At 40.2% G+C, this 13,430-nt stretch overlaps 1 protein-coding gene across 1 annotated transcript in view; it reads left to right on the forward strand.

Moving 5' to 3' along the window:
* Nucleotides 1-13,430, forward strand: part of zgc:109889 (uncharacterized protein LOC553542 homolog) — a 40,558-nt gene that overhangs the window by 6,353 nt on the left and 20,775 nt on the right. The window contains exon 2 of the mRNA XM_060924993.1: nucleotides 947-1,081. Within this exon, the coding sequence (XP_060780976.1) occupies nucleotides 947-1,081 (135 nt within the window). The remainder of the gene's footprint in view (nucleotides 1-946; nucleotides 1,082-13,430) is intronic.

Below are 13,430 nucleotides of genomic sequence, written 5' to 3' on the forward strand. Positions count from 1 at the left end.
GCGGGAAGATTTTCTAGTTTCGGTTTACAGCGCTGACTCAGTTCGTGCAATCGCTGGTGTTGTATAGGCTACCGTGTAAGCTCTGTCAATTTCAGCCACAAATTAAAAATGGAAGCGGACGAATTGGTTCCTAAAAGAACTAGTAAGGGGTCAGTCATCTGGCGGTTTTTTTGGATATCACGAGGAGGACGTGGAACAGCAAATGCCAATTTGTAAAGTGTACCAAAAAAACAGTATCAAAATACTCGGGTCTTGAAATAAATGCACATTAGTCATGAACAATGGTAACTACTCTCTTTTGCGTTATTTTTGACAGAAGTAAAATTCATACATGAACAAATTTTGGCGAGTTGATTTTCTGTTTGGCGAGTTACTTTGGAAGGTAACTAGTCCAGCTGGCTGGTGAAAAAATATATGAATTTCAAGCCCTGTATTATTTTATTTATTTTTTTAAATAACTTGGACTTGAACACTGGGGACTCGAGACTGGATTTGGACTCGAGGTTTAGTGATTCGACTACAACACTGGTGTTTATTGCTTTAGCACTCCATGAGATTACTGTATGGAGTGGAGGAAGAGCTCAGCACACGTTACAAAAGCCTTCTGCATGTAGCTTGCAGTAGTATTTTATGAACACAGATGACAAAATTCCAAAATATTACATTGTACAGTCAACTGCCTAATTTCGGCTACTTATCCCAAAAAAGAAAATGCTTCTGTTCAAGTAAAACTAAACCGTTTTGATTGTTTATTTTAAATATCTAGTAATCGCTGACATTTTTGTGTGCATTTCATTACGAGATGACAAAATTATTTCTTCATGCCTCTTTTTTTTTTTTTTGTGAGGTACCAAAGATAGATGAACTATCCTTTTTTTGTTGTTTTTTTTGTTTGGTTGTTTTTTTTTTTGCTGCTGTGGTTTTAATGCAGCTGGCCCTTTTTCAGGTCGTCATGCAGAAGATGTGTTCGGGGAGCTGTTTAAAGAAGCGAACACTTTCTGCTTGCGCATGAGTCACCTGCAGGAGCGCGTAGACCTGCTGGCTGTTAAAGTCACCCAGTTGGACTCCACCGTGGAAGAAGGTAAGAGCCGATCCAGAGTTCCTATAAAACCGTGTTGTGACGTTCACATTCTCAGTGTGAGAGGCAGCGAGTTCTCCTCTGAGCACTGTCCCCTATTAAAATCTCCTTTGAGACTATCGTTGGTAAAGTGACCTAGCTTTTAAATAAGAACAAGAAGGAGAGAGAATGTCTTATTGACAGAAATAATTTCCCTCCTCACCCTCTTGCTGTGCCCTGCTCTTGCTCTCCTTTTATCACAGCGTTTCATGTCCTCATTCTGGGCAGCTCCCTCTCCGTGTGTCTGTGGGTGAATCCAGTTACCCTCCCTCGCTTTAGCCCCTGCCCCCTTCGTGTGCAGTGATGCCCCAGTTTCTCACAGAGAGAGAGAGAGAGAGAGAGAGAGAGCGGTGGAGCTGAAGCACTTCTATCTGCATGGTTTTGTGTTTGTATTAATACATACATTTCTTTAGGCTGTTTCTTTTCCAGGCAGTATTGTTAATCTATATCAGAGCATGAACAATAATAATGAATGAAAATAATTCAGGAAAATCCTCCAATGAATATAATGTATCAAATAAAACAGTTTGATTTTGTTTTCCGACGCTGCATTCAGTTTAAACGCAGTTAGAGTTATGACTGAAGCAGAGAGAACTGTGCCTGATAACAGTATTAGGTTTGGGAGCGGTGTGGCTCTTTTTCTCTGGTATGCTTGAAATTGATATACGGTTTATCAGGCCAAAACCAGTTGAAGGCTGTGTGGGAAAGATGGCAGTGGGGGATTTATTATCCGGACAAATGCACAATTAACAGTTGTTCCACAAAATCAAGTCGTACATGAGCTGATAGTTAGCTATTGAGTGGAATAACGGTTTCATTCTATCCACATTCACTGGATTTTGAGAAACAGAGCATTTTTATTGTTATTTTTTGCAAATTCGATCAATCAAAACTTTTATACAAAACGTCCGAAAAAATCATTTCCGCTCAGGCGGACTTCTTAAAAGCCTATCGATGGCTGCACAAATTGACTTTTTAGCATTTGTTTATTTTGTAGAAAGTACCGGCTCGCTGTCGTGCCGAGGTCTAGAATAGCTTTCGACATTTATTTAAATCTTCCTTGGACATTTCAGTTCTGTAATTTTCAAACTTCTTTGAGCTTTTGAACCAGTCTAAAAAAAAAAAATTCAACAAATTTTAAGGCTTAAAGATGAAGAATGTAAACAAACTGGCGAAATGACCTAGCCTGGGAAATCCCATGCTGCTTTGCACAATCGTTCCGATCTGAAAAGACAGCATGGAAACTATGGTCTAAAGGCTCGCCTGAGTTAGGGAGCCAATCAGAGAGTGGGGAGGGGTGGAAAGACGGTGACACGTACTACTCGACAAACAGAAGCTTGTAGTTTATTTGGGACTGTTTACGGATCACATTTAACATGGTGGCGAGCGATACGAACCAAGCTTTCGATCAAGCTTTAGACACTGTTCTGAATAGTTTAGAGCGAAAGTTTGTTTTAAAAAAAGAACAGCGTTTGGCGTTACAGTCTTTCTTCGTCGCTCTAACTACGTCACCGGGTACAACTGCCATGATTGGCCATGGGCTACGTATACGCCAAATGATAGACATTCGCAACGTCCAATAAACGGCCGTTGACAATCGTAAACCACACCTCCCCTACGAGAAATTCAATAGGCGGATTCCAGACCATATTTCACTTGTGATATGGTCTGGTGTTAACCAGACTAGAAATGACCAGAGCAATTTGTGAAAAATGCGATAATAATAATTCTTGAAAAAAAAAAAAAGATACCTTCTTACCATGAAATACTTTCATTCCATATTTTGTTGCTTTCTTTTTCTTTGTATTTTTTGGGGGATTTGTTTTCAAGTAGAGTTTATATTTCGTCCTCGGTTGGTTCAGCAACACACTGCTGTTTTGTTTTTCTCTACTCACGGGATATGAGCTGATAGTCTAGGAGTAGGGTAGCCAATCAGAGCACACGATTGCTCATATCCAGTGAATGTGGATAGAATAAATGATATTATACCATGGGTTTTTTTTTGTTTTGAATTTTTCTTGAAACAAATTTCACCACTGATCTGAACATGGCAAACACACTTCAAACAACATTCTAACTAGATTACTCATCGTAAAGTAGGTGGCAGGTTTTCAGGTTTTTTTTTTTTTAATTTATTGTTTAGAATGAAAATGAATGTAAAATTTGACAGAACTCTTTTAAAATCAGTGGTGGGAATTATCAGCTCCGTCGTCCAATTAAACCTGACATTGATGCTCCTTTGGGGAGAGAAACACACGCACATGCTTCACGCACTTTTAACGTGTGCACTGATAAAGGTCCACAGGGACTCCATTAAGTGATTGTTTTGTGTATGTGACCAACCTGCAAATGACCCTGAGACTGTATACAGCATGGAGTGAGTCCGAGTGGGAATAATGCTTCAGAAACACAGCAGTGAAGAGTGAAGACAAAAAAAAAAACCAGTCCCTGAATATTGATAAACCATGTGTGTGTGTGTGGCCATCTTGTATGAGGAGTAAGTGGGGGTTCACTGCAGCCCTTCCCCATTATATGCATTGTGATTATTAATTCATAACCAGACATCAGGTTTCCGCTGGTCTTTTATTCCTTCTGTACGTGCACACACAGATAAGAGTGATGAAAACAGTGAGAAATGTTGTAGATAAGAGAGAAAGAGGGTTAGAATGAATTGTAGACAGACCGGTGTCAATGAGAGAGTCCTACTGCATACTAATCAGTCTGAGTACTGCATAGGAACAGCCATGTTCAGATCAATAACCTCTGCAGCCTGATGAGGAGAGAAGTGCTTGTACTAAAACTCCAGTTTCTGTTCACCAGATGTTAACAGCAAATATTAACACTTTTCTAGTAGGCATGACTTTGTCCAGAACTCAAAAGCGTGATTTGCAAACAGTTAAGCCGTGTCACAACACATTATTCTATACACATTGACTGGACATGAGCAATCGTGTGCTCTGATTGGCTACTCTACTACTAGGATATCAGCTGATATACCATGAGTAGAGAAAAACAAAATGGCAGAATGTTTGCTGAACCGATCGAGGACGAAATGAAAACTTGAAAACAAAACCCCCAAAAATACAAAAAAGCAATAAAATATGGTATTTGATGGTAAGAACATATATATTTTTTTCAATAATCACATTTTTCACAAATTGCTCCTGTCATTTCGCTGGTTTGTTTACATTCTAAGCAGAAATGATTTTGTCGGACGTTTTGTATAAAGTTTTTATTTTTTGCAAATTTGATAAAAATGCTCTGTTTCTGTGGATAGAATAAAACAGTTTTTTCCACTCAATCTTGTCGTACGTAGCTTATAGTCAACTCAGCGCCTCATCAGCCATCAGCTCACGTACAACTCGATTTTGTGGAATAACTGTTAAATATTACAATACAGCAGTATAGTACACAGAACTATTTACAAAATAGGCATGTAACAATTCACCCAGTTCACAATTCAATTTTATTCATGATATCAGGTTCATGATTTGATTTTTCGTAAGAGATTTTTTGAAAAAATATCTAGAAGAAATTTTTATGGCCAAAAAAAATTGCACCATTTATTTTCCTGTTCTTTATCGACTTAAATAGTCCTCTTCTTAAATTAAAATAACCCCGTTTTGTTTCATTTTCTTAATAATATTTACCCATATTTGTAAAGGTTGGTGTAAAATTTAATAGCCTATTAATTAAACTATTCTTTTTATTAAAAATGAAAAGTTAATTACAAACATGCCTTTTACTAATAAACTTTTATGAACATTTGTACTACTTTCATCTGCTTCTTTTTTTCTTTAGATTTCAGTAGTCTGTAAAAAGAGAGCTCTGGTTTCTTATGCTATTGACTGGCATTAGAGCTGTGTTACATCCGTCTATGCTGAAGTCATGTGCATTCTCACCATTGTATATGATTGCACCCTCTGCTGCCTAAACAATGCAATTACAGCTCGGAAACACGAAGAGATACGCAGCCTGATAATAATTGCAGTTCACTTTTTATTTCATCGATTCGAATCATTGTAAATGATAAATTGCAGTATAAATTTATCACTTCTTCATCCTCTTGCATGGGGTCAAGAGCCAACCAGGTTTGTCAGTGCCCTCTATCCGGGTCTGTCCTGAGGCAGTTTTCGGATTTGGTGCATGGTGGCGCCACGTCTCAAGACTTCTGGCTATAATGTCGAGCCAGCGAGTGCGGCGGGCCCCTCTGGGTCGCTTCCAACCAGCACAATGCAGGTCAAAATTGAGGATGGCCCGGGTAAGATGCTCTGGGGGGGAGGTGCAGGACGTGTGCAAACCATCTAACTCACTGCATTGCTGCAAGACAGGCAGCAGGAGGCTGTTGAGTTCAATCTTGGATCTCTTGGTTGGTAATGTGCTCATACCACTCGCTGCCTTCAGTCCCCCTGAGGGCTCTGCTGTCGAAGCCGTCGATCCTGGCCGCCTGGGTGTTGTTTAATGGCCAGGTCTCGGATTTGTACAGGAGGACAGGCAGCACCGAGAAGTTGTAAATGCAGAGTTTTGTCCTTTGGGAGATGTGTTGATGGGTCTCCATAGTGACTGCATGACTGCAGATGCCAGTGCTCATCGTCGATCAGTCTCGGTTCTTAGGTCACCTGTTTTGGATACTGTCAAGCCGAGATATTTAAAAGTTGATGCAAATTTTACAGTGGTGTTCCCAAAGTGGTGAGGTGGAGGGTCAGGGCCGTAAGCGTGTTGTATTTAAAGGAAATGTGTAGAAATGATACACATGTATGAACTGATTGTATTTAAAGGCTGATTTTTGTAGATTTTGCAGTCGAGTTAGAGGCCATTCAGACGATATGAATGTGCCCCTGAAAACTGAAGATGGATGAAACATGACCAAACTCTGGAACATAATTATTTTCCTATGAAGCAGACCATACGTCAACGGTAGCGTTGCTGAAATCTGTAGACTTTTTTTCTCTAACACAGATTTATTAGAGTGTAGCCTGTCCATCACACTCGTATGCGTTTAGATTAACCCACATAAAGGCTCGCAGCCTTATTTGATTACAATTTTCTCTCTCGTACAAAATTGCATCCTGTTTAATCTTTAATGTTCAGTCAGGCGGTGCCATGGCCCTTAAGGCCTAATCAGGGTTTTATTATGGCTCAGCTCTGTGTAGCAGCTCATGAATAATTAACTAGTCACGGCGTTTCATTCCACTGGCCTGCTGTCTCACTGTGTTTACATAATAATTATATCTATGTTCAGTCTGCAGGCAGGATAAAGAGTCACACCGTGTGCAATGGAAATACACACGTTAGCATTGGGATTATTTTACTAGCACTATGAACCCTGGCCTACAGTATGATCAGTTCCTAACTCCTATTGAAATTTACCTTCAATTCATACAGTGTATTAAAGGGATTCTACCACATCTGTAGGGTATTATCATTTCTACACATTTCCCTGTACTGAGAAATAATCACTTGGAGTAAAAGTCTAAGCGCAGTTGTTAGATTTCACTATTAAACATTAAAAGTGCATGATTATATCACATAAGATCAAAACTACAAGTTACGGCCTTAAGGCCTGGTCCCACAATACTGATAACCTGGGTGCGATTTGCTGGGGGGGATGGTGGGGATCATCCCCCCCCTCTGGTTTTTATCTCTGCTGAAAAAAAAAATCCTCGGGGACAACCCCGTCAATAAAACAAACAAACCAAAAAAAAAAGTTGACATGACAGGCATGTTGTGACACAGTTTTCTATGGTCTACATTGCACTCACTTTCAAAATGACCCGAAGTGGCAGCTTTGATGTTCACGAACGTCCCCAGCAAATAGATACATTGTAGATAATAACAATATCTTTGCGTTCTATGCAGGGATGCAAACAGCGCACCTTTGGGCGGATGCTGCCTTTTTCACGGCCGATTTTTTTTTTTTTTTTTTTTAAGGGGGGACGTTGGAGTGTCTGATTATAATTTCAAAGTAAATTCTGTATTAAAATTACTAAATAAGCAAATCCGTTACAGTCCGTGAAACAGGAAGTATAAGGATGAGAAAAAAACAGTTTAAATCGGAAAGCTGCGCACAATGTGAACTGCGCCATCAGAGCAAACTGTTCATTTAGTATTCATGTATTTTAGTGATTTTCGAGTCACTGTCCATTTAATCCGGAGGGAGAGAAACATCACAGCAACGCGACAAGCAATGCGAACTTTGTTGTGTTAGTGTTCGTGTATTTAGTCAGAGAGATAGGAAGATGAATTTACTATCTCTGGTTTAGTGTTCGTTTTCATTTAGTGTTATTCATTTGATATCATCGGATGTTATTGAGCTGTTAGCCTATTGTTACCTTAATTTTGTGACGTTTCATGATTAAAAAAAAAACATCCCCCCCTTCTGGTTTTTTGACAAATCGCACCCTGCTGATAACTATAAATCAATCTTTCCCCTGCAATTTATGTGGTTGGTGCTCACACCAGACCGATAACAATACCTATAGCCCAGGCCTGGGTTTATCCGTATCGCTGAGATTTGCTTCTGGAACAATTTTTTTTTCCAGGCCTTAACCTGATCCGATAAAACATCTGACCAATCAGGTAATTGTTTGCATGTGACGAGCACGTGCTACTTTCCCTGGGCTTCTTTGTACATCCTTGTTGCATCATGAAGTCACGGAATACGGATTCACAGAAAATTAAAAAATAATAATACGAAGCACAGATCTTTTATTCACAGATATGTGATTTATTTCCCCCCCCCAATGAAAAATCAATAATAAAGTAAACATATAAATGCAGGTAAGATATTTTAATGACGAGCTTCAGCAGTCCAAACATTTTGTTTTAGACTTCTTAACTTTTTTTTTTTTTTTATCCGTGATGCATCATCCGTATGAAATCCGTAACCAATCTGTAATACTGAAACGTCCGTGATGCATCCGTATTAAAATCCGTAACCAATCTGTATTTTGTATCCTTTTTTTTTTTAAATTATATTTACGTAGTCCGTGACCTATCAGTATTTTATCAACCACCGGAGTGTGTACATGGGTTGTTTTGAAGTCCAAGCTGTACAGTACGACCTGGAATGAATGTGCTACTACTTGGAAAAAGCTTCCATGACTATTCCTAAGTTGCATGCATTTATTTACCCGAGTGGCAGCACCAAGCGAGATTATAGTTGTGGTGTGACTGCTCCAGACTGGAACTAAACTCAGGGAGAGTTGGAGTTGTAGGTGTAGTTATAGTTATCGGTGTTGTGGGACCAGGCCCTTAGGATGACACAAACACAAAGTTGTTTTCACCTTGAGTTCTATCCAACAGTGAAACACATTTCCAGTTCCTCACACACTCCTGAGGGGTTTGTGTGCACGATCGGACCCACACAACAAATTTTCTATTACGTAATCACAAATTCTTCTTCCATCTGACAAATTTCTCAGTTCAGGGAAATGTGTCCGAATTATTAATACTGTCTGTGTGGGTTTTCACATGTTCTCCAAATGTCTGTGTGGGTTGCTCTGGTTTCCTCCTGCTTCCCAGAAACTCGAGGCGTGCGTGTGCACGCATAATGCCCTGAGATCCAGGGTGTCTTCCCGTCTCACAGCCAGTCTTTGAATTTACAGTGAACCTGACCAGGATAAAATGAATGAATGACTGTTCAGTCAGTGGTGCTTGAAAGTTTGTGAACCCTTTAGAATTTTCTATATTTCTGCATAAATATGACCTAAAACATCACCAAATTTTCACACAAGTCCTAAAAGTAGATAAAGAGAACCCAATTAAACAAATGAGACAAAAAATATTATACTTGGTTATTTATTTATTGAGAAAAATGATCCAATATTACGTATCTGAGAGTGGCAAAAGTATGTGAACCTCTAGGATTAGGATTTGAAATTAGAGTCAGGTGTTTTTCAATCATTGGGATGACAATCAGATGTGAGTGGGCACCCTGTTTTATTTAAAGAACAGGGATCTATCAAAGTCTGATCTTCACAACACATGTTTGTGGAAGTGTCTCATGGCACAAACAAAGGAGATTTCTGAGGACCTCAGAAAAAGCGTTGTTGATGCTCATCAGGCTGGAAAAGGTTACAAAACCATTACAAAACCAGAAGGGTAACTTCTGAGCAACTGAAGGCCTCTCTCACATTAGCCAATGTTCATGAGTCCACCATCAGGAGAACACTGAACAACAATGGTGTGCATGGCAGGGTTGCAAGGAGAAAGCCACTGCTCTCCAAAAAGAACATTGCTGCTCGTCTGCAGTTTGCTAAAGATCACATGGACAAGCCAGAAGGCTATAGATAGTTTTCACATGACGTCACAGAGTTGGGGATCCCCTGGTGGCGGCCATCTTGGAGGGCAAGCTTACCGTATGGGTCACTGAGCACACATTGTAGCGCGCGAGTTACATTCATTTATATATTATTTATAGTTACATTACTACTATTTAAAGCTAGCAATGGTGCACACCTGTTGTATTCACGGCTGTCGTAATAGGTCAGATGATGAAGTCAAGCGGCGCTTTTATGGAATTTCCACTGTACAGGAGCACGAAGGCAAGCAAACAAACTCAGCATACAAAGGAGAAATCTATGGCTTGCGAGAATCAACCGCAAGGATTATCAGCCTTCCAAACACAGCAAAGTCTGCTCCGATCATTTTATAAGTGGTAAGTTGTTTAAATAAATAATCAATTGTGTTTAAGTTTGTTTTTGGAAACCAAAACATCATGTGAACAATCTCTGGAGAATGCCTAACTGGAACCGCTGAGTGTACGTTTATGTACACTTAATATCGCTCGTTTGTCACGTTTCTATTTGAAACTTGTCACTTCACTCACGCAAGGGTCATTTTTGAAAAACATTTTAGGTCTATTCTGTATGATTTAATTTGTGTTTGGGATGCAAACAGCGCGCCTTTTGGCGGATGCCGCCTGAATCGTGCAGATCCGGGTTTTTTTTTTTTTTTTAGGGGGGGCGTTGGGAGTGTCTGATTGTAATTTCAAAGTAAATTCTGTATTAAAATTACTAAATAAGCAAATCCGTTACAGTCCATGAAACAGGAAGTATAAGGATAAGAAAAAAACAGTTTAAATCGGGAAGCTGCGCACGTTTGTGCAGCCCGAGCGGTGTGCAGGACTGCGCATATGTGCGCAGCTTCCCGATTTAAACTGTTTTTTTCTTATCCTTATACTTCCTGTTTCATGGACTGTAACGGATTTGCTTATTTAGTAATTTTAAGACAGAATTTACTTTGAAATTACAATCAGACACTCCCAACGCCCCCCCTAAAAAAAAAAAACGGATTTGCGCGATTCAGGCGGCATCCGCCAAAAGGCGCGCTGTGAATAAAGTTGTATATATCAGACAGCCTTTAAAGTTTGATGAAGTCAGTTTCAGGCTTTGAAGCAGGCTTTGGCAGTCTCAGGCTTTGGCAGCCCTGCATAGTCACTTGAAAATGCATCTTTGTTCACTTCGTCGGGGTCAATTCCCCCAATCAAGGCCAGTTTGGCTGCATACCGTTGTCGTGAGATGTCGTCCAATGTATCTATATACTTCTGTTTGCTTGATTTTGCCGACATTGATCTTTATATACAACTTCATAAATTCGTCCGAGATAACGTAGCCGGTAGTGGCGATGGTCCGTTTTGTTTGCCCTCCAAGATGGCAGCTGGGGGGCGTTCCCCGGAATGCCGTGACGTCAGTGAAAACCATCTATTGGAAAAATGTTTTGTGGATGGATGAGACCAAAATAGAACTTTTTGGTTGAAATGAGAAGCATTATGTTTGGAGAAAAGAAAACACTGCATTCCAGCATAAGAACTTTATCCCATCTGTGAAACATGGTGGTGGTAGTATCATGGTTTGGGCCTGTTTTGCTGCATCTGGGTCAGGACGGCTTGCCATCATTGGTGGAACAATGAATTCTGAATTATACCAGCAAATTCTAAAGGAAAATGTCAGGACATCTGTCCATGAACTGAATCTCAAGAGAAGGTGGGTCATGCAGCAAGACAACGACCCTAAGCACACAAGTCATTCTACCAAAGAATGGTTAAAGAAGAATAAAGTTAATGTTTTGGAATGGCCAAGTCAAAGTCCTGACCTTAATCTAATTGAAATGTTGTGGAAGGACCTGCAGCGAGCGGTTCATGTGAGGAAACCCACCAACATCCCAGAGTTGAAGCTGTTCTGTATGGAGGAATGGGCTAAAATTCCTCCAAGCCGGTGTGCAGGACTGATCAACAGTTACCGGAAACGTTTAGTTGCAGTTATTGCTGCACAAGGGGGTCACACCAGATACTGAAAGCAAAGGTTCACATACTTTTGCCACTCACAGATATGTAATATTGGATCATTTTCCTCAATAAATAAATGACCAAGTATAATATTTTTGTCTCATTTGTTTAACTGGGTTCTCTTTTTATCTACTTTTAGGACTTGTGTGAAAATCTGATTGGTTTGTGTTTAGGTCATATTTATGCAGAAATATAGAAAATTCTAAAGGGTTCAGAAACTTTCAAGCACCACTGTAGTTGTGTAATCTCTCCTTCCAGGGTTTTACATAATTGTTTATGTGCAGTCATTATCAGATGAACATTACGCTGTGTGAACATGATGGTGCTGTTTAAAGCAGTTAGTAGGCCATATGGAGCTGAAGCACTCTGCCCGCATGCAGCATAGCCACAAACATGGTGCCATTTTATTTGCTTGTAACAGAATCTGCTCAGCTGCATTTTTTTTTCTTTCTTTGTGTGTGAGATTGTTCTAACCAGCCAGACTGCGCACCCTTTTCTGCAAACAGAATGTGAGAAAGAGAGCATGTGAGAATGTCCATCTGTCAGGGTTGCGAGTCTTCTCTGTTCAGTCCCTGTCGAGGAAAATCCTTTTGCTATAAAGAGCTTTAGGACAGATTTAACCAGAGCGACTCGTGCAAACTGATTTAGGACTCGCTGTTACCTGAATCATCACTGTATACACTATACCAGCGTTTCTCAACCTTTTTTCATTCACGGCACCCTTCAGAAGTACAATCCCAATTCCAAAAAAGTTGGGACAAAGTACATATTGTAAATAAAAATGGAATGCAGTAATTTACAAATCTCAAAAACTGATATTGTATTCACAATAGAACATAGACAACATATCAAATGTCGAAAGTGAGACATTTTGAAATTTCATGCCAAATATTGGCTCATTTGAAATTTCATGACAGCAACACATCTCAAAAAAGTTGGGACGGGGCAATAAGAGGTTGGAAAAGTTAAAGGCACAAAAAAGAACAGCTGGAGGACCAAATTGCAACTCATTAGGTCAATTGGCAATAGGTCATTAACATGACTGGGTATAAAAAGAGCATCTTGGAGTGGCAGCGGCTCTCAGAAGTAAAGATGGGAAGAGGATCACCAATCCCCCTAATTCTGCGCCGACAAATAGTGGAGCAATATCAGAAAGGAGTTCGACAGTGTAAAATTGCAAAGAGTTTGAACATATCATCATCTACAGTGCATAATATCATCAAAAGATTCAGAGAATCTGGAAGAATCTCTGTGCGTAAGGGTCAAGGCCGGAAAACCATACTGGGTGCCCGTGATCTTCGGGCCCTTAGACGGCACTGCATCACACACAGGCATGCTTCTGTATTGGAAATCACAAAATGGGCTCAGGAATATTTCCAGAGAACATTATCTGTGAACACAATTCACCGTGCCATCCGCCGTTGACAGCTAAAACTCTATAGTTCAAAGAAGAAGCCGTGTCTAAACATGATCCAGAAGCGCAGACGTCTTCTCTGGGCCAAGGCTCATTTAAAATGGACTGTGGCAAAGTGGAAAACTGTTCTGTGGTCAGACGAATCAAAATTTGAAGTTCTTTATGGAAATCAGGGACGCCGTGTCATTCAGACTAAAGAGGAGAAGGACGACCCGAGTTGTTATCAGCGCTCAGTTCAGAAGCCTGCATCTCTGATGGTATGGGGTTGCATTAGTGCGTGTGGCATGGGCAGCTTACGCATCTGGAAAGACACCATCAATGCTGAAAGGTATATCCAGGTTCTAGAGCAACATATGCTCCCATCCAGACGACGTCTTTTTCAGGGAAGACCTTGCATTTTCCAACATGACAATGCCAAACCACATACTGCATCAATTACAGCATCATGGCTGCGTAGAAGAAGGGTCCGGGTACTGAACTGGCCAGCCTGCAGTCCAGATCTTTCACCCATAGAAAACATTTGGCGCATCATAAAACGGAAGATACGACAAAAAAGACCTAAGACAGTTGAGCAACTAGAATCCTACATTAGACAAGAGTGGGTTAACATT

The sequence above is a fragment of the Neoarius graeffei genome, chromosome 1 (genome assembly GCF_027579695.1).
Source record: "Neoarius graeffei isolate fNeoGra1 chromosome 1, fNeoGra1.pri, whole genome shotgun sequence".
Classification (NCBI taxonomy): Eukaryota; Metazoa; Chordata; class Actinopteri; order Siluriformes; family Ariidae; genus Neoarius; species Neoarius graeffei.